This window comes from Juglans microcarpa x Juglans regia, chromosome 4D (assembly GCF_004785595.1).
Source record: "Juglans microcarpa x Juglans regia isolate MS1-56 chromosome 4D, Jm3101_v1.0, whole genome shotgun sequence".
Taxonomy (NCBI): domain Eukaryota; kingdom Viridiplantae; phylum Streptophyta; class Magnoliopsida; order Fagales; family Juglandaceae; genus Juglans; species Juglans microcarpa x Juglans regia.
This window is the reverse complement of record NC_054600.1, coordinates 29,292,787-29,311,622: the sequence shown is the minus strand read 5'-3', so window position 1 is coordinate 29,311,622 and position 18,836 is coordinate 29,292,787. Positions and strand designations below refer to the sequence as shown.

The 18,836-nt window shown below is 35.7% G+C and overlaps 2 protein-coding genes across 2 annotated transcripts; both read right to left on the bottom strand.

Annotated features, from left to right (window-relative positions):
* Positions 1-473: 473 nt before the first annotated feature.
* On the bottom strand, positions 474-1,610 carry LOC121260912. The gene is made up of 2 exons (XM_041162989.1): positions 1,264-1,610; positions 474-1,142 (listed from the first exon to the last, which is right to left on the bottom strand). The coding sequence occupies exons 1-2, from the start codon at positions 1,389-1,391 to the stop codon at positions 698-700; spliced, it is 573 nt and encodes a 190-aa protein (XP_041018923.1). The 5' UTR covers positions 1,392-1,610; the 3' UTR covers positions 474-697.
* Positions 1,611-13,985: 12,375 nt separating this feature from the next.
* Positions 13,986-15,104, bottom strand: LOC121260279 (glucose-1-phosphate adenylyltransferase small subunit, chloroplastic/amyloplastic-like). Its single transcript, XM_041162103.1, has 3 exons — positions 14,862-15,104; positions 14,631-14,784; positions 13,986-14,203 (listed from the first exon to the last, which is right to left on the bottom strand). The coding sequence occupies exons 1-3, from the start codon at positions 15,102-15,104 to the stop codon at positions 13,986-13,988; spliced, it is 615 nt and encodes a 204-aa protein (XP_041018037.1).
* Positions 15,105-18,836: the final 3,732 nt, after the last annotated feature.

The window sequence follows — 18,836 nt, the reverse complement described above, 5'->3', positions numbered from 1 at the left end:
TTATCAACTGATACATAGATAAATAAATTTTTTATAAATTTTTTTAAATATATTTAATATTTTTTAACCAGTAAATTGTTCAGTGAACTATCTCGCAACTTCCAAAACATATATAATTACCACTTTTCTTTTATTGGTCCAAATAACCACTAAACAAATAGACAAAAACATGCCCATAGAATCGATCTTTAACATGCAGCAACGTGTGATTGGCTCCGAAAGGATGAATAATCATGTATTGCGATGATCATCATGATCATGATTCATGATGCAGACTATCATGAAAATGACGATCAGTTCAATAGTATCATTACAGGTGTTGGATACTGGAGCTTTAATTAGTCTTATGCATAATGATGATTAGAGAAAGATCAGAAAATGCCGAAATTCGTACTTCCCCACAGCTCAAAAAAACGAACCCCATCAATTTTGCAGAAACTAATTGGGATGACGTCGTTATCAATCTTGATCAGTACATAGCGATATCTTCACTGATTATTGGCATTAAACCAAGATTTATGGCGAATTACAGTGACATTCTATACAAAGGAGTTAAGAGAGAATGGATGAGAACACTACTGAGCTGGATTTTCTGTGCAAAGGTACGAAAAAGATGACAAGCAAAACCAAAACTGTCTCTGTAACTTTATTTTAGTTTATTTTATTTTTAACCAAAAGCCATATTATTGCTCAGTAATTAGCTTGAAACCTCATCCAAAAGCTTATACCTTCTCACCTTATTCCTGAACAAAGGCCTGGTGACTCCAATTCTGTTTGATATCTCCTCCGATTTGGTTCTCCTGAGCTTCTCTTCCATACGAGCATTCGTGATGATCCTCTTTCGGGCCGACGGCGATGGCGATGGCGATGGCGACGGAGACGGCGATCCATCCGGCGATCTCTGTTTCTTGATGGGAACGTTGAGTTTTAACTGCGAAGTGTCTCTTTGACCTTTTAGGTTTGCGAGACTGTCACCATTTACATTCCTTCTGTTGCTCTTGCTATCGTCTTCGCCCTGATTCTTGTTCGACGATGAAGAATTGGATGAATTCTGTGACTTTTCTTTGGCGTCCTCCTTCTGACTCAAACACCAATTGCAAATCCGATAAGACTCGGCCTTCGGATAGAGATTGCTACAGTACCTGCAGTAACGATCGAGTTGTTCAGAGGGAAAAATAACTGAACAATCAGAGACAAAATATCCAGACCCAAAAGAATATACAGCAAAAATTAAATGCCGAGTAAAGCAATTTTGATGGGTACCTGTGCTGCGATCTGAATTCGCAAACTTTGCATTGGAAAAGCTCGTAGGAGAAACCATAATCGCCACACATGCAACACTCAAGGCCAGGTTGTGACGCTACAGTAGTAGTATCTTTGCTTGTTGACATAGGTCCTGTTGATCTCTCAGAGAGAGAGAGAGAGAGAGAGAGAGAGAGAGAGAGATGATGTTGGGGGGGTGGCGACGGCCACACAACAAGAGGCCTCGAGGGTGTTTTTATTGCGTGAAATTATGAATATTTTGGTACCATCTTACGCGTCGCCGATGCCGTGTGTCAAAAGTAATATATCATAATTTTCCAATATTGTTGCCAAATGTGTGAAAGAATCCATAATTGAGGTGGGGGTGGGGATGGTATTTGATAATAACACTCTTTCCAAGTCAAGTCTTTACAGAATCGTGACTTGGTAAAAAATAAAGTCTTTATAGACTTAGTGGGTCCGATATTTGTTTAAAAAAAATTGATGATTTACAGGATGCTGGCTAGAGGTAGAAATTTTAGTTGGAAAACATAGATTATAAAATTAAGCACCCTGATTTGCCACGATATCTATTACCATACTGAAAATGTAGTTAAGTTCTCTATGATCTATATATCACTACGATATAACAACTAAATTTTACATTATTTGTGACTTCTCTTGGTATTTTTTTTTTTTAATCAAATTATGATAGAAGGTGACCCAAGAAAAAATAAATCTTCTTTGTCCAGATTTTGTCCCCACAATTAATAACTCTGAAGGTCGGGTCCCATCATGTCAAAGACGCATGAGCTGGCATCTTAGAATAAAAAAGTTAAATGTTATTGCTGATCGTATGAATTATATTCCACATTGAGTGGATATGTATACACGAGGTAACAAGGCTAGCTATGATTATGAAAATTGAAAGTATCACTGCCTTTTGTGAATAGTAATGCTAATAGTTTTGCTTTATATATTCATATGTGACATCTTGGCATAGAGTTTTGTAGGGAAAATTGACCATTTCAGCATCACCTGATCCTTTGTAAAAATTAACCATGTTCGTCCACGGATGATAGACCCCATTAAGAATATCTGTCGTGATAGAAGGAATTCCCAAATATTCGCATCTCAAAAGATATTTACATGCATTGTCACTACCTCATCTGAAGCCGTACTGATTTCTTATATATCCTCTTACTAGAGGTGAGTCATATAATATTTATGAATATAAATTTGAGATTTATATCTAATATCTAAAGCTGTATTATTCGTATTAGCCCGTAGCCACAGCACACCTCATGTGCTGCGGTAAAAAGAAAGAAAGAAAAAAAAAATTGTGTGGTGTGCTGCGGCTACATGCTGATGCGTAGAATTGTTTATATCTAAAACAGGAGAGACAATCGAGTGAAGTGAGTCGTATAATATTTATTACAAACTCATTGATATTATATTTATATACAGCGCCCTATTATAGATGTCAATCTCCTTAAAATTCAGATAAAAATCTGAAATTACTCAAATTCGATAAATATATCAATGAATGATCATAATATCAAAGATGCCACCTAATTAAAGAAATTAAAGTTTGGCAAAACGATGGGGCTTGTTTTAGAAGAAAAGACCACGTTTTACGTTCAATGACCGCGAACCCATTATTAATGCTTTACAGCTTGTTAAACGCTCTTAATACGCTATATTAATGGTCAAGAAAAATATATAATGCTTACGTTCAAACAAAGAGTAGCTCCCGCTCTGCCCATGCATACAATTTAAAAAAGACTTCTCGAACGTGACGAAACGAAATATATAGTCAAACGACGTTGCTTCTAGGAAGGATAGGATAGGATTGGCTAGCTATCGATCGAATTCCCAATTTAAGGGCTCGATCAAGCCCAACTTCTCGAACCTTCACCTACAATTTCACCCTACCAATAAGCAATGACAATTTAAAGCTGTTTGCTACGTACGTACGAGGAACAAGAAGAGTTGATGCTGAGATTGTCGTGTCTTTTAGTAATGACTATTGTAAGTTATATATCTTTCATCGGGTGTGATCAGCTAAGATTTTTTTTTTTTCCTGAATAAAATAACTTAGAGCACGTACATGTGCATGCAGTGCTCAGTTAGGATAGTCGTCGTGTGCAAAGGAAAATATGACAATCATTAGCAGTATGATGGAAAGTTGGTTAATGTATGTCAAGCTTGCATACATTCATGAAAAATTCCATCATAACTTGTGTTTGAACTCTGAAGAAGGCCGCGTATAGGACGATACCTGTCTCTAAATCAATACAATTTGCTCCAACAACATTAATTAAGATCATCAAGTCATAATGATCCTACAAAATTTTCAAGTACGTCATTTAAGATCAAGTCATAATGATCCTACAAAATTGACCAAACATACCCAATTCAATTAATTAAAACTAGCGGTCGAAAAACAAATACTGAGTTTATCGCCTTTATACCACCCAGTTCTTAATTTGAGATTTCAGGAATTTCACGAAGTGAGAATGCGTATTAGCTTTAAGAGGTCAAAGGTATATATATCGATCCGTCACTACGTATAAAATAGGGAATTATAGACTAGAAAAAGGTTATAATTTTACGCATATATCATCTATCTTTCCTTACTTTTTGTCCTCTGATATTAAAACCAGGAAGGGACACTTTCCCAGGATTCCCCCATCAAAGACAACCCCAAAACACAGCTGCTTATCATTATTGCCACCGTCAGTTTTGGCATGTGGTGCATGTGGTTTCTCCGAGTTTCTTGTTGAATGAAGAATAAATCTCTTTCATTGATTTGTGAATGGACGTGTAAATGTGTTTAAATAAAAGGTAGAGGCTATGATCTGCACTATACACGGAAGGTAAATCTGTACATTGACTAAGAAAAGAAAAGAAAAGATATATGTGATTTATACGAATATAGCTGCTGTAACATTTATATTCTTCCAAATAACATGGGAAGCCCGAGAACCAGCTTCTCGTTTGTCGAACATCGAGAAATGTCGCCAATCAATCACGTGTCAAGCTTCCCCCACACCGACCAAACACGAAGGCTCTTTTTCCCTGAAATTTGAAAAGAAAAAGAAAAATCATCGAGGTTCTTACCGTGTCGGCCGGAGTGATGTGTACACAGTCATGCCATGCACAAGATCGATTTGTTCTGTGCAAATAAAACAAGTACATATTTGTTACTTACAGCCGGCCAGCCTATTCTATAATACAAGTTTGTGTGTGTGTGTACACGTGAATGATTAATTACGTTTGTCTGAAATGAAAGTTCTCATTCGACAATCACTTGGTCAGAATCATACTGCGAGCAACCTTTGCCTTTTTTATTTTTTTTTTTAATTTTTTATCGAATGAATGCATCGAGTACTCCAATATTCTATTCAGGTGCGTTGGCCAAGAGTATTTTCCATTCAGACTGCAGTTCAACAAGGAATCAAGTACAAATAACTATAAATAATTAACGAAGCGCGCAATGATCAGTTTCCTTGAGAACATGATTAATAATGTGAGCACAACCTTTAGATCCAGCAAATACACAAGAAACCCCACGCCAAAATATTGTTGGCATGTTTTGGGCTATGATGCAATAACTTTTTTATGCCCTGTGTGTGTGTGTGGGAAATTGAGATTCAGATCGACCCCACATATACTAGCATTATGGATATCAGAATATTTTCCCTAAATTATCTTATTCTCTTCTACTTCTGTGACATAGCATCGTTCCCATTTGTACTGGTACTTCACATTACAAGGAAACTTCTAGCTATACTACCTACAAGATGATCTCTTCAATCATATGCCATTCCAGAGATTTTGTTGTGGCAGCATAGACCAAACTCGGACCATATAACTGAATTAGAGTATTCAGCATACAACATAGAGATCTCAGCAATTAGGCTAGAACAATTGACATACAAATGATCATGTAATCATTGCAGGTATGATGCAGGGAGATCCGAGTCAGATGATACTGTGATGTCAAATTGCATGTTGATGATGCAGAACTACCTCAATATGGCAGGTTAGCGTAAGTCAAGAAGCAAACAATGGTTTTTTCTTGATTTGGGACAGTTTTCAATACAAGAAAACTGTTTATTTGTAGCAAGTTAATTCTAGCAAAATGACTATTTACAGTTAAAATAAGTCTGTTTTGGTCACAAATAGTTTTTTCGCCGCAATTAAATGACCACAAAGCCCTTTTTCTTATAGTGTTTGAGCATGTATCAGTATTTTGGCTATAACTTTGACTACATGTATCGGATTCGCACATATGACCCCAATTCAGTAAGTTATTTTCACTGCACATGATCATGGTCATCCATTTACACTCAGTGTGCACTGTTTTCAAGCCCAAAATCAGCTGTTTTCCCCTTTAAATCTCTAATTTTATATATTTTTTGCCTTTTATGGTATTATTTCATTTCTTAGTTAAGAATTGCTTTTGATTCTGATTTTGACCAAATTTTTGACAGATTACTCCTTTATTCATGTATTTATTTTTTGTATGTTTATAATTAGGATTTTTTTTTTTTGATAAAATCCTAATATTTTTTAATTTACAGCTATTTTAGCCCAGCTTGTGGGTTTGGTAGGATATTCTTGAGTTTTCATAATTTTCAATTGAAAAGTGAGTTGTTTTCTTCATGTTTTGGACAAATCTCTTGTCTTCTTTACTTTGATTATCTATTGAAACTAACCATTAGAATTAATCTAAATTATGTCTGGCGACAAGGTGGCAACTGCAATGTGTTGTAAAGGAAGTATTTTTATTGACACAAAATGGGGACTTTTATGCTCCTATTTTGTACACAAAATTCAACTATACAAGAAGGTTATAGATATATGTTACCATATGTTAGTATTTTTAGTATTAACTAAACAATGGGTAAGGTTTGTTATTTGGTTTGTGTGGTAGATAAGATTTATCTGTAAGGATAATGAGTAAGGGTTGATAAGAGGATCATATTTATCTATAATGCTCTATTTGATGAGATAAATTTGAGTATTGGATGAAGATGGAGGCTTGAAGATTGTAGAACTCGAAATTTGGATAAAGGCCATGCTATTTGGAATTCTGAAGAACAGTTAGTGTTCCAGTTAGAACCTGTTTGTAGATTTTCAAGAATGCGATTTTGAAATTCGAAAAAGAGTTTGATCAACTCAAGGACCCTTTAAGGAGCACGGAATTCTTTATAAAATTACTCAATCAGATATTGATAAGTAACCCAAGTGTGCTAAGAGATAAAAAAAAAAAAAAAAAAAAAAAAAAAAAAAAAAAAAGAGAGTTTTGAGACTTTTACAAGTAACCCAAGTGTGCCAAGAGATAAAATAGAGTTTTGAGACTTTTACAAGAATTCTTTCTCTTGGAGTTTTTGTAAACCACACATTGAAACATGAATAGTGATAGTGTGAATTGAGTTGATGTGAGTTCAGCCACTGGAGGTTCTGGGAGAAGAAGCCAAGTTTAAAGATTGTCAGAGATTTTGGCTACGATTGCGGTAGGGACAAAAAAGGTCATTTCGTCGTGGCAAGTAAAGTATTCATATTACATAGGGTTTGTAAAAGACTTACATGTATTAATATTCAAATAGTGGAATTGGTTTCTTTAAAGGGTTTCCCTTTGTCACCAAAAATCCTTGTCTTGTGGTTGATTTGTTTTGTGTTATCATTCATATTTGTCTATTCCATTGCTAATATTTGACATGAATTAAAATTAGACAATGAATTGCGACATACACCTATTCACTGCACTCTAGCTGTTAATTAAGGTCAATCTTGTAATTTTAATTGGCATTACAGAGGGTTCACTTGGTGTTAGAATTAGTCTTCTGAGTGTGATCCTTTGACCCCATTGTCATGTCACAATCACTCTCATCACCTCCATACTTTGAACTATGCATATTGGAAAATATGCATGAGAGCATTTCTAGAGTCTTGGATGAACGTGTTTGGTATTGTGTTGAAAAGGGTTGGACTAAACCCTCTAAAACTCGGGATAGTTGGTCTAGAGATGACCTTGCTAATTGCAATGGGAATAGAAAGGGATTAAATTCCATTTTTATGACTGTCTCACCTAAGGAATTCAAGCGAATTTTAATGTGTGAAATTGTTAATGAGGCTTGGGACATACTAGAAGTTACATGAAGGAATCAAAACGGTAAAAAATTCTAAACTTTAATTGTTAACTTCTAGGTTTGAGGAAATAAGAATGAAAGAGGATGAGTCATTTGATGAATTCTATGCCATAGTAAATTCCAGCTTTAACCTTGGTGAGAGACTTGATGAAGCGAAAATAGCGAGAAACATCTTGAGGTCACTACCCGAAAGATTTAGGATGTTTGGAAACAATTTTCATCTCATCCCATTTTGTCTCATCTCGTTTTATCTCATTTCATTTCATTCCCAAATATCATTTAAATACAAACACTTTCAAACTAATCATTACAACTTTTCTAAATTTTCAAACAAAAATTAATTTAATTTTTTCAAATCTTAAAACAAAAATAATATTCTAACTTTATAATATTTTTTATTTAATTTTTTTTCTTTCATTTTCCAAGACCCAATAAATACTTAACTCAAACTATCTTAGGCTTCGTTTGGATGCTGGAAGCATCTCAACTCAGTTCAAATTTAAACTGAGCTCTGCCCTCCAAACACACGTGAAGCCGAGTTTGAAATCACCTTAATCCGTAAACTCATTTTTACGTACAGATGCAAGACGCGACAGTGCAAATCTGTGAATAACAACTTCAAAGAGTACAAATCTGTGAATAGTGCATACTATTATAAATAAATAAAAATAAATAAATAAATAAACACGATGGCATCCAAAAGTTATTTCCTGCTTGCATGTTCTCTTGCCTTATAAGCTACAGTGCCCATTTATTTGATATTTTTCCTGAAGCATTTGGCGCCAGCTACGGAAATGATTTCCGTTTTTACTGTGATATGAACAGTATAAAATAATGGTGGGACCTATTTTTTTTCAACTTCTCATAAATATATCTAAACTCATCTTAACATTCAAACACATTTTAAACTCATTTTAAGTGGACCCCACCAAACTCATTCAACAATCTCAACTCACTACTATTCATAAAAAACTCAACTCATTTCAACTCATCTCAACATCCAAACGCAACCTTACTACTATTTACAAATTATCTTACTACTATTCACAAAAGTCTCATCTCATCTCATTCCGTAGGTATCCCCTTAGACCCAAAGTGACCTCTATCGAAGAGAGTAAAGATCTTGATGGAGTCAAAGTTGAAGGAACATGTAGATTCACTTCAAACTTATGGGCTATCGCTTCCTGAACCTAAAAGTTCTAAATCTATGGCTCTAAAAACAGTAGAGAAGAACCAAATAGTTCATCTAATGAGGATTCAACAAGTGAGGAAGACATTGTGGTCCTAGCCAAGAACTTCATAAAATTTCTTTAACTTAGAAAAGGAGATGGGGGAAGTAGAATGTCTAAGAAATCAAGAAATGAGTCCAATAAATTATTTCAAGATAAAAAAGGAAATGAAAAAGAAAATATAAAAATTCTCAAAACAAGTACTGCTATGAATGTTTTGGATTTGGTCACATCCGAATAGAGTGTCCTAACCATATAAAAACCAAAGGAAAGGCCTTGAACGCCACACTTAGGGATGGATCTGAATCTGAAAAATGTGACCTATTTTCTGATGATGAACATAATTTTCTTGCTTTTGGTGCATTATTTGATTGTGATTCATGCTTAAATAAACTTGAATCATCCATGTATTAATCCATGTCCTATAAAAGTTAATTTAGTGATGATGAAAATGAGGAAGGTTTAGAAGTCCTGCAAGATGTTTATAATGAATTGTTTGAAGAATTATCAGTAAGCTGAAAAAATTGAATAAGAAACTTTCGAAAAAGTTGAATGTTGTTGATCTCGATCGAGAAGGCTTGGTTGCAAAAGTAAATGAATCACATGTTTTAATTGAGAATATTAATTGAGAATCTTAAGTCTGAAAATACTATGCTTATTGAATAAAATAAAACACTTGAGAAGAGTCCCTCGATAATATTAACAAATTCTCAAGTGATAAGCTTGACAAGATGGTAACTGTTCAAAAGTGTAATCAAGACACATAGGCTTTGGATTTGAAAATTCTGTTTGGCCTATGCCTAATTCTTCACATATTGCTCTTAACTCTAATGCAAAAGTTTTATTTCTGAAGGCTATGGAAGTTGAGGAAGCCAATGCCAACGAGGCATGCATGGAAGAGGGCCAAAATATGTGTTTGGATGCTTGTGTGATGTCCAAGTCCATGGCTCCTCCTAAGAAACAAACTCAAGCCAAGTTTGTTTCTAAGTGTCACTATTGTGGAGTTGTTAGGCACATGAGATCAAATTGTTTTAAATTAATATCCCCTCAAATTTGGTCCAAGAAAGGTGCTCCTAAAATGAAAAAACTTATTGTTGAAAATCAAGTGACAGCTTTGACTAAGCAAATTAAACTCATAGGTGCAAAGTTTCATGAGTTTTCTACTTCTCTTACTCAAGGTAAGAAAATAGAAACTCAAATAATTGGTGACCAACCAAACACCACACCCAAGTTCACCCAAGTTTAAGAGACTTTGGGTGAAAAAGGAGGGTTCGAGATAGAGTCACATGGCATGCCTAGGTTGCACTTCATGCACATTCATTTTACCTAGGATATGCATTTTGCATTTTATTTTATTTTGTATTTTTATTTTAGTGCATCTTTTCTAAATTATTAGGATTGTAAAAATAAAAATAAAAAACTAAACGAATAAACCGACTCGACCCAGTTTTGATTCCTAGGAATTGAAAATCGATTCGGTGCAGATTGTCATGTTGTGAAAGCCTATTTGGACTGAACTGAACCAAAATATATATTTTTAATTTTTTATATTATATATATTATATGCTATATATATTATGCATATTATAACACTGATATAACATGAAATTTTAATATTATTATTTATGCTTTCTAGATATAAACTTACTCTTAAACATGAATATTAATATTAAGTTATTAATATGTTACTATTCATCCTTGATATATATTAAGTGACATACTTACATAGTATACGTATAAGAGTACACTTTTGATATATATATATATATATATATATAAAGGATAAATATGTTTTGATAAGTACATTTTTACACATTTTTGGTACAATATAAAACCAAACCGAATTAGACTGAAACTGAAAAACCTAAAGTTCCAGTTTCCTATATGAACCAATTTGTATCGATTTTCATAATTCCAAAACCAACTTAGACCGGCTTGGTTTCAAAATATATTCAAAACCAGACCGAACTGAACTAATTATACTCCTATTAGTTATGTCACATGTTTATTAAAAAAATATATAATTGGGCTGGCCTATTTACTAAATCTTTAGATGGTCTAATGTTTGAGTTACTTAGGAAGGCCATTGGAGTGTGTGCGTCATACTAGTTGGTCATATTGGATATTTTCCATTCAATTTTCCAATATCTCTTCAACTTCTATGTTTTTTTGTTTTCCATTTTTATAAAAATAAAAAATTGAAGAGGATGTAAAGTCGAGTAGCACCATCTTGAAGGAGAGCAAGGAAAGATGACATTGTATGTACACTTCTTGAGTCCTCAAGTTTACTTGCATTGCATGATCATCTAGATTCTTATTCCTTGTTATCTATGTGTACATGATGCCTAAAACTCTTTTTATAAAATAGCGATGCATCCATTTCATGAGAATTGAGCGATTTAGACCATGGACTTATCTTACTTATATGCACATTAAATGATGATCATTAGTTAGCATTCCCTTCTAGAGTTAGTCCTTGATGGGTCATCGCATACGAACTTTCAATGGCATCCATCATCCATAGCTCAAATTGACAAATCACTAGTTGAACCTAGGACTCAAATTCATTCATTCAATTCTATTCTAATGCCCAAACATGTTTTAAAAAAATTAAAATAAAAAGAATGGGCTGAAAATGGTCATGTGTCCTTATAGAAAAAATCAAGTGTTTATTCATTATAGAAAAGGCAAACACTTCAAATGGACAAAAACACTTGTGCTCTTATAGAAAGTAGGTCTAGGTGGTGGACCTCCGGCCCTCCCTCTAGGTGTTATTTAGGGTCAATCTTTTGGTTATCTTGTTTTGCGTTATAATTCATATTTATATGTCTATTCCATTGCTAATATTTGACGCGAGTTAAAATTGGACAAAGAATTGTGACATACACCTATTCACTCCTCTAAGTGTTATTTAGGGTCAATCTTATAATTTTACCGAATAAAGGGTAAAAAGTTGAGTCAGAGAGAGAGTCGGGGGGGGGGGGGGGGGGGGGGGGATTTCCAATGAGAGGAGCAAAAGAACTCAAAGCTAACCAAGGATCATGTCGGCTCTAATTCAACTTCAATTTATTTTTGAAGGATTCCATTTGACTTTACAGATTTCCTATTGCCAACAAATAGGATCGTGAATGTCTCCCCTTCCATGACCTTTTTCATGTTGTAGAAACACCACCACTCGATGATACATACTAGGGGTGTAAATTTAAATCGAAAAATCGGACCGGACCGAACCTGACCGGACCGGTTGGTCCGGTTTTGAACCGGTCCGGTCCGGAACCGTTCCTATATTATGAAAACCGGCCGGAACCGATTTGGTTTCGGTTCTGTAGTTTCCGTTACCGGACCGGATCGGTTGGAAAATATATATATAAATTAATTTTATATATTATACAAAATATTTATATATATATATAAGTTTTATATATAATATATAATTACATTTTAAATTTTTATATATAATATATAATTATATATCATATATGAAATAATTTCATATTATAATTTATAAATTATAACATAAAATGTTAATCTTAAATATGAACATTTGTAATTTTTTTGATCATATGTTATTAATATAATTATATATAAGATAATTTTATTATAATTTATAAAATAAAAGTTTAATCTTAAAGATGAAAATTTAATTGATCATATGCTTTAAACATAATATATATATTAAATTATTAATAACATTTTATTATAAGAAGTAACACTTTATTATATATTTTTTACATTTTAAAAAAATCGAAAAACCGGATCGGACCGGACTGAAAACCGATAAAACCGGATGTACCGGTTTAGAAGGGTAACCGGGACGTAATCGGTTTTGAAAAATGAAAAACCGGTACATACCGGTTCGGTCATAGATTTTGTCCAAAACCGAACCGGACCGGACCGGTTACACCCCTAATACATACAAACATACAGCATCTATGTCATGGTATAGAAATACCATATATTTTATTTTTTTTGCCATTATATTTCAGAGATTAGGTACCAAAAAATAAACATTCAATATATATATATATAGAGAGAGAGAGAGAGATATGTAACACACCCGATAAAAGGTGTTTGGATGAGCAGAAAATGCGAGAAAATGCTAGAAAATGGGGTCAAATTCGAGGATGACCCTGCCTCCAAGAGAAGAAGAGAGAAACTAGAAAATCAATTGTATTAAGCTTCTGGATGTTCAACACTAGGGCCCTTGGCTTGTACATAAACAAGATGCCCCTTACATACCCAAGCTAACAAAACTAAAAACATACAAAGAAAATAAAACTAAGGGTCCAAGGCCCACTAGCTATCCTATAGTCCAAATAACAAGCTGAATCAAAATAAAGGAAGTTGTTAATGAAATTAAACTGGCCCATAGCTCATGTACTTTGTTTGTGAACTGTGACAAACCATCCCCTATCGAAGCACCTTGTCCGCAAGATACGATATCCTTGCCCAAACTTTTCCCACCACCAGTGCAAAAACGAAAATTTTCCTTATCTCAACAAGACACCACGTTTTTTCAAAGCATTTTTTAGACTCACTATAGAAAAGGGTGGTCTGCTAAACACAATAACAAGTACATTTTTGTAATATGGTTTCGTAGGTTGCCCACCAAAAACGGTTGTTTCAAAGCATGCAACCTCCATTAATGCCACAGGGATAAGATTAATTCTATTCGTAACATCACCCATGCACAAGAACAGTCCCCACTCTAGAGCAGCAGTTCTTTCAGCTATTGCAGCATCAACCATTAAAAGCAATATAAGGAATCTAGCCATTGCCACCTCTTTTTCCTTGGATAAGATTAGGCTCTTTGTCTCATTTGATGTTAAAGTGATATGCACAACTTGCAACGTCAAATCAATCTCTGTATGCCAGAACAAGTAGTTGCCTAGAGACAACAACTTTTGCCCATTACTCACTACCATATCAACCCGAGCAAGAACAACTATCAGTTTGGAAACATCCCTTCCAGCACTAGAAAAACAAAGATCATCAAATTTTGGGTCTCGACCACCAGTCATGGACTCCACATCATAATCCCGAGATATATAATGAAAAGGATCCTGCAAATATATGATATCAAGATCAGACAGAAGAACAATGTAACCTAGTTGCAAAAACTCCCTCGGAACACGAAATTTCAATCCTAAAACAACATGGTTCCCTCTAGTCTTCGTAATTGAATCAATACCTTCACCCAGATCTATTTTATACACTAGAACATCCATTGATTCGTAGAACCTAGCAATCTTCTCATTTGGAGCAACAACTAGATGATTGACCATCTTTTGGTAAACCACACCTCCAACATGTCTTTCACATTTATATTTGCAAGAGCTATTATGAGCTCTTTCTAAACAACATATTTTTCATTAAGATACTGCCCAGCATTTAGAAGGCCAATGTTATTTGCTATTTCTATACCATAAAACCCTTGGGTAAACAGAGTCATAACTAGGAGACTGATAATGAGTCTCTTTTCCTTTTCTTTGACAAGACCCATGTGGCTACATGCTGACAAGATCCCAGCAATTGACATGATGTCTGGTTTCAGACCAGAATGTTCCATCTCTGTAAATAATGATATAGCATCTTGATATTCTTGACCCTGGAAATAGTTTTTTTCAGGTGACATCCCTCCCTTTTGAAATTTACCAGATAAATTATCACCTTTTTTTTTTAAAAGGGGCAGACAAGTATTAGAAAAGCAAATGCCATAACTCCTAGAACACCACCACCAGCTGTAAGTCCTAAAAATGCCGCTTCGCTAAGCCTCCTAGAACTCATATGCTTTGGATAAGATGTTGAAGAGGATGGAAGCACATGAGGTGGTTTAGGAAGACCAAAAGGGAAAAGGGAAAAGAGGAAGGAATCAACGTTCTGTTAGCGCTTACAATTCATTCCCACACGATTTATTTCTCTTCCTCTATCAAAGGGCCTAAAAACACCTTTAAGGGGCAAAACATCAAGCAACTGAGGAGCAAAAAAAATTTATTACCCTTAAAACTCTCAGCAAACTCAACCATGCAGCCTTCTTCATCAATCTTCACCAAACCAAATGCGATAGCATGCTTTTCATCCATGAACAGTGTTGCCATAGTGATATCGGCTTCGATCTCCCTGTCTGCTTGTATAAACCTCTCATAATCCATCTAGTACAAAGGGTCATTGGCGAGAATAAGGAATTCAACATGTTGTGCTCTTCAAACAACCACAAGTATTGTCTTACGGCATTAGCAGTACCCTGGAACCAAATAGAATTCTTAGGGCTCTGCAGGGCAGCGACAACAACAAAGTCCTCATTCTTGTAAACCCCGGTGACATTTTTGGCATAGGCCCGAGAGTGGTAACGGTTGAAATGGGCTGAATGGAACTGTTTGAGCACATAGATCTTGGAAATGTTGTTGTAGTTATAGTTGCCGACAGGGATATCATTCAACTTATAGTTGGCCACAACCATGATTAGGGTCATATCTAAGCCTGGAGTGCCTCCACGACCATCAAGGAACTGGGCAGAATTAAAAATGAGATGGTCGGAGGTCAGTGGGGCGTCGATGCATGTGCAATGGTTCGTGGAGAGAGAGGGTTTCAGGAATAAGGGTTTTGATGCATAACTCTTTACATAAAATCATGGTTTTTTATAAATATTTAATGCATAACTCTCACATAAAATCATAAATTATCATGAAATATCTTGATGCATGTGTCATGCATGAAACTTATGCATAAAATCATGGCATTTATAAATCTATCATGGCAGTCAAAAACCATTTTATTCATGACTTGGTTACGTAAAAAGAGGCTTCTAATAGAGATAATACTTTTATAAAAGACATGTCATTTACCATACATACGTGTAAGGGTATTATCATGATACTTATCTCGTAGTGTTACTCTAGTATTTCTAGGGCGCAACTGATTACCAATAAAATACATGTAACTTACATAAATTACTAATTTATCATGTACTTCATGATTAAACCTAATATATTCAATAACCTATCTTTCTTAAAAATTCTAAAATCCATTAACCCTAAAATAACTTTCTTTGGACGTCTTCATAAACATTAAATACCCTTAAGCCCGTTATATGCCATCTACAACCCATTTATACACTAACATAAGTCGGCCCGTACACTAATTAGCTGAGGTATACCGATGGGAGGGGGAGAGAGAGAGGTTGTCTCAAGTAGAGAGAGGGAGAAAGGGAGAGAGAGAGAAAACTAACATCTTGATAAACACTAAATACCCTTTTCCATCGAGCCCGTTATATGCCATCTACAACCCTTTACTAACATAAGTCGGCCCATAACATATGTGCACTAATTAGCTAAGGTATACCGATGGGAGAGGGATAAATAAAGAGGGAGAGAGAGAAAACTAACGTAGAGAAATATCCAATTGTTGGCCTCACCTTGGTTTTCCTTGTGATGACCGATTGCCTTAACCCTCTTGCTTGGTCTTTGATCAATAATGGCAATCATGGGTTCCTAGGTTGATGAATGTATGGTGTTTAGTGGTGGTATTGATGATGGTGATGAGTTCGGGTGATCTAAGTGGTGATTTGGTGCGTTTGATGCAATGTGGAACGACTTAAAGGTTGCCCTTGATGTTGGGACCACTTGGATGATGTTTAGGGTTGATATAATGAAGATAGGCTAGGGTTTGGATGGTGGCTATGGAGAATTACGAATTTAGAAAGAGTTGGATTAGGGTTGGTGTGTAGGATGAGTTACTAGGATTTGAAATGATGTGGATGAGTGAGGCTAGGACTCCTAGATTGATGGAGTCTATTTGGGAAAGATAGGAATTCGGTTAAGGTAAGAAATATGAAGATGGATGGTGTTTGAATGAATTTAGGATTGTTCCTTGAGTTTAAGGATTTGGAGATGGAATATAGGATTTGGATATGGCAAGATGATGATAGTCTTTGATTGACTTGAATGATTCTAGGGAATGAAATATTTGAGTGATTGAGTGATTTTAGGGATTGAGAGATTTGAAGGATGAAGTGTTTTTCGGGATTGGATATGGATGATGGGATAAGGATTCCTAACATGTAGAAATTGGTTATGGAATGGACTAGGGTTTCTTAAAATGTAGGAATATGATATGGAGAGTGTGTTAGGGTTTCCTAAGGTTTAGGAAATCCTTATGGAAGACTAGAGTTTCGGCTAGGGCTTATGGAGATGATGGAATGCTAATTTTGGTAAGTGGTAATTATGGAAAGATGGAGGAGACAAGGGAGTTTCAGCTAGGGCTAATGTGGATGGAATGTATATGGCAATAGGTAAATTGGTGAAATGTATAAGGCAATGGGGAATTTTGGCCAAGACAATTGGTGGAGCAATGGTAGTAAGTCTTATGGGATTGATGAATATGGAACGTATGGACTTGGAGTGGTGGTAGGCGTGATATGTGTTTGTGAGATGAGAAAATGCAAGATAATGTATGAACAATGAGAATCCTTATGAACACGTAGGAAATTGTATGAACAAAAGATGAATAGACTCAATAAAGGAATATGAAGACTCTTTTTGGCTTATATGGATATTTTGAGAAACTAAAGAATACTAAGAATAAGACTTAGGATGTGTTTGATATGCAAAAAAGTATAGATGAACAAGATGAAAAAAGTATGAACACTCAAAAACTATGAATGAACACAAAGATAACAAATCAACTTTGATTCACGAATTTCACAAACTTGAAAAGAAATAAAATAAATTGAATCATACAAATTCACAAGTCTCAAGGTGATGATCATCTACTAGGGATTCACAAATTTCACCCAAGTAGCCCAAGTGCCAAGCACCGAAAGTGTTCTTCAAGATCACACCAAACCGTTCCACAATGGAAAAAATGTCAAATGATCAAAATATGTAAACTAAGATGCTAAGGGTCCTATTTATAGAGATTACAAAGTGTCTGCTTGTGCTGCCCACTGATGCATGGCTGACATGGCCTAGGCAAGGACTTGGGCGCTGATGATGCTACTATTGTGCACATTGGCATGGCCCAAGCGTGGGTTGGGCGCTGGCATGGCTGGCATGCATGTGGCATGACTGCCTGGCTGGCATGGTTGCCTGGCTGCACGTAGGGCTTGCTGATGGCATGGCTGGCATGCGTGTGGCTAGCATGGTGCGTGGCTGTTGCGCGACCTGGGAAAGGCGCATGGGGCTGCTGCTCTACTGGCATGGTTGCGCGCACTGGGCTGCTGCGCACTAAGCGTGCGTGGGCTGTGCCGCGCGCTCTTGGCATGTCGTGACATGGCCCAAGTGTGTTGCTGCGCGCTGAGGCATGTCACTAGCCTCACTCTGGGCTGTCAAGGGCATGTCATGGCAGGGGCCATGGGGTTTAAGTTTCGGATTTAGGATTTAGGAGTTTAGGGTTTAGGGGTTTAGTGTTTATGGTCTGGGGTTTAGGGTTTGAGGTTTATGTTATAGGGTTTTATGGCTGTGGGATTTGGGGTTTGGGGTTTGATGTTTTGGGGTTTGGGGTTTGGGGTTTAGGGGTTTGGGGTTTTGTGCTTTGGAGTTTGGGATTTTCAGTTTAGCAAACGGTTTAGCAAATGTGTCCTCTTTTCGTGTAGTGAAGTTTATAAGTGAATTTGACAACAAATATATAATACTTCTTCCACCCTAAACTTATATATATGGGCAAGGAAAGCAGAGGAATGAATATACAAAAGTCAGAATTCAACAAAGACAATAGGGTCAAGTCAACACCTGGCAAGCACATGTAAAGAAGGCTCAATACCAAGCAAGAACGGATAACCATAGAAATGGTGGGAGTTGAGTTAGTCGGATCAACATGCCTTGCTACAATAAGCTGCCATGAACGTCTTTTAAATGCCACCAGAGAAACTCGTTTCTTAAAAAATAGAAACTGCAACGCAACAACGAGACTTGATAATAAAGATGAAGGGGAAAACAGATTCAATTTAATATGCCACTTACTACAATATTGCGACATTCTTGAGGAGAAGATCCAGCCAGAGGACAAGATGTGCCCTCCTGAAAGTCATGCTGCCTCAAAGTCCTCATCTTCACTAGCACTCCATGCCACATTGGGGTTTCCAACTTGAATCTACAACCAAAAAAAGCTGGAAGGCCTGGTTTGTTTTCGCAGATGAGATGAATTTAGATTAAAGTTGAAAATTGAATAAAATAATATTGTTAGAATATATTTTTTTAATATTATT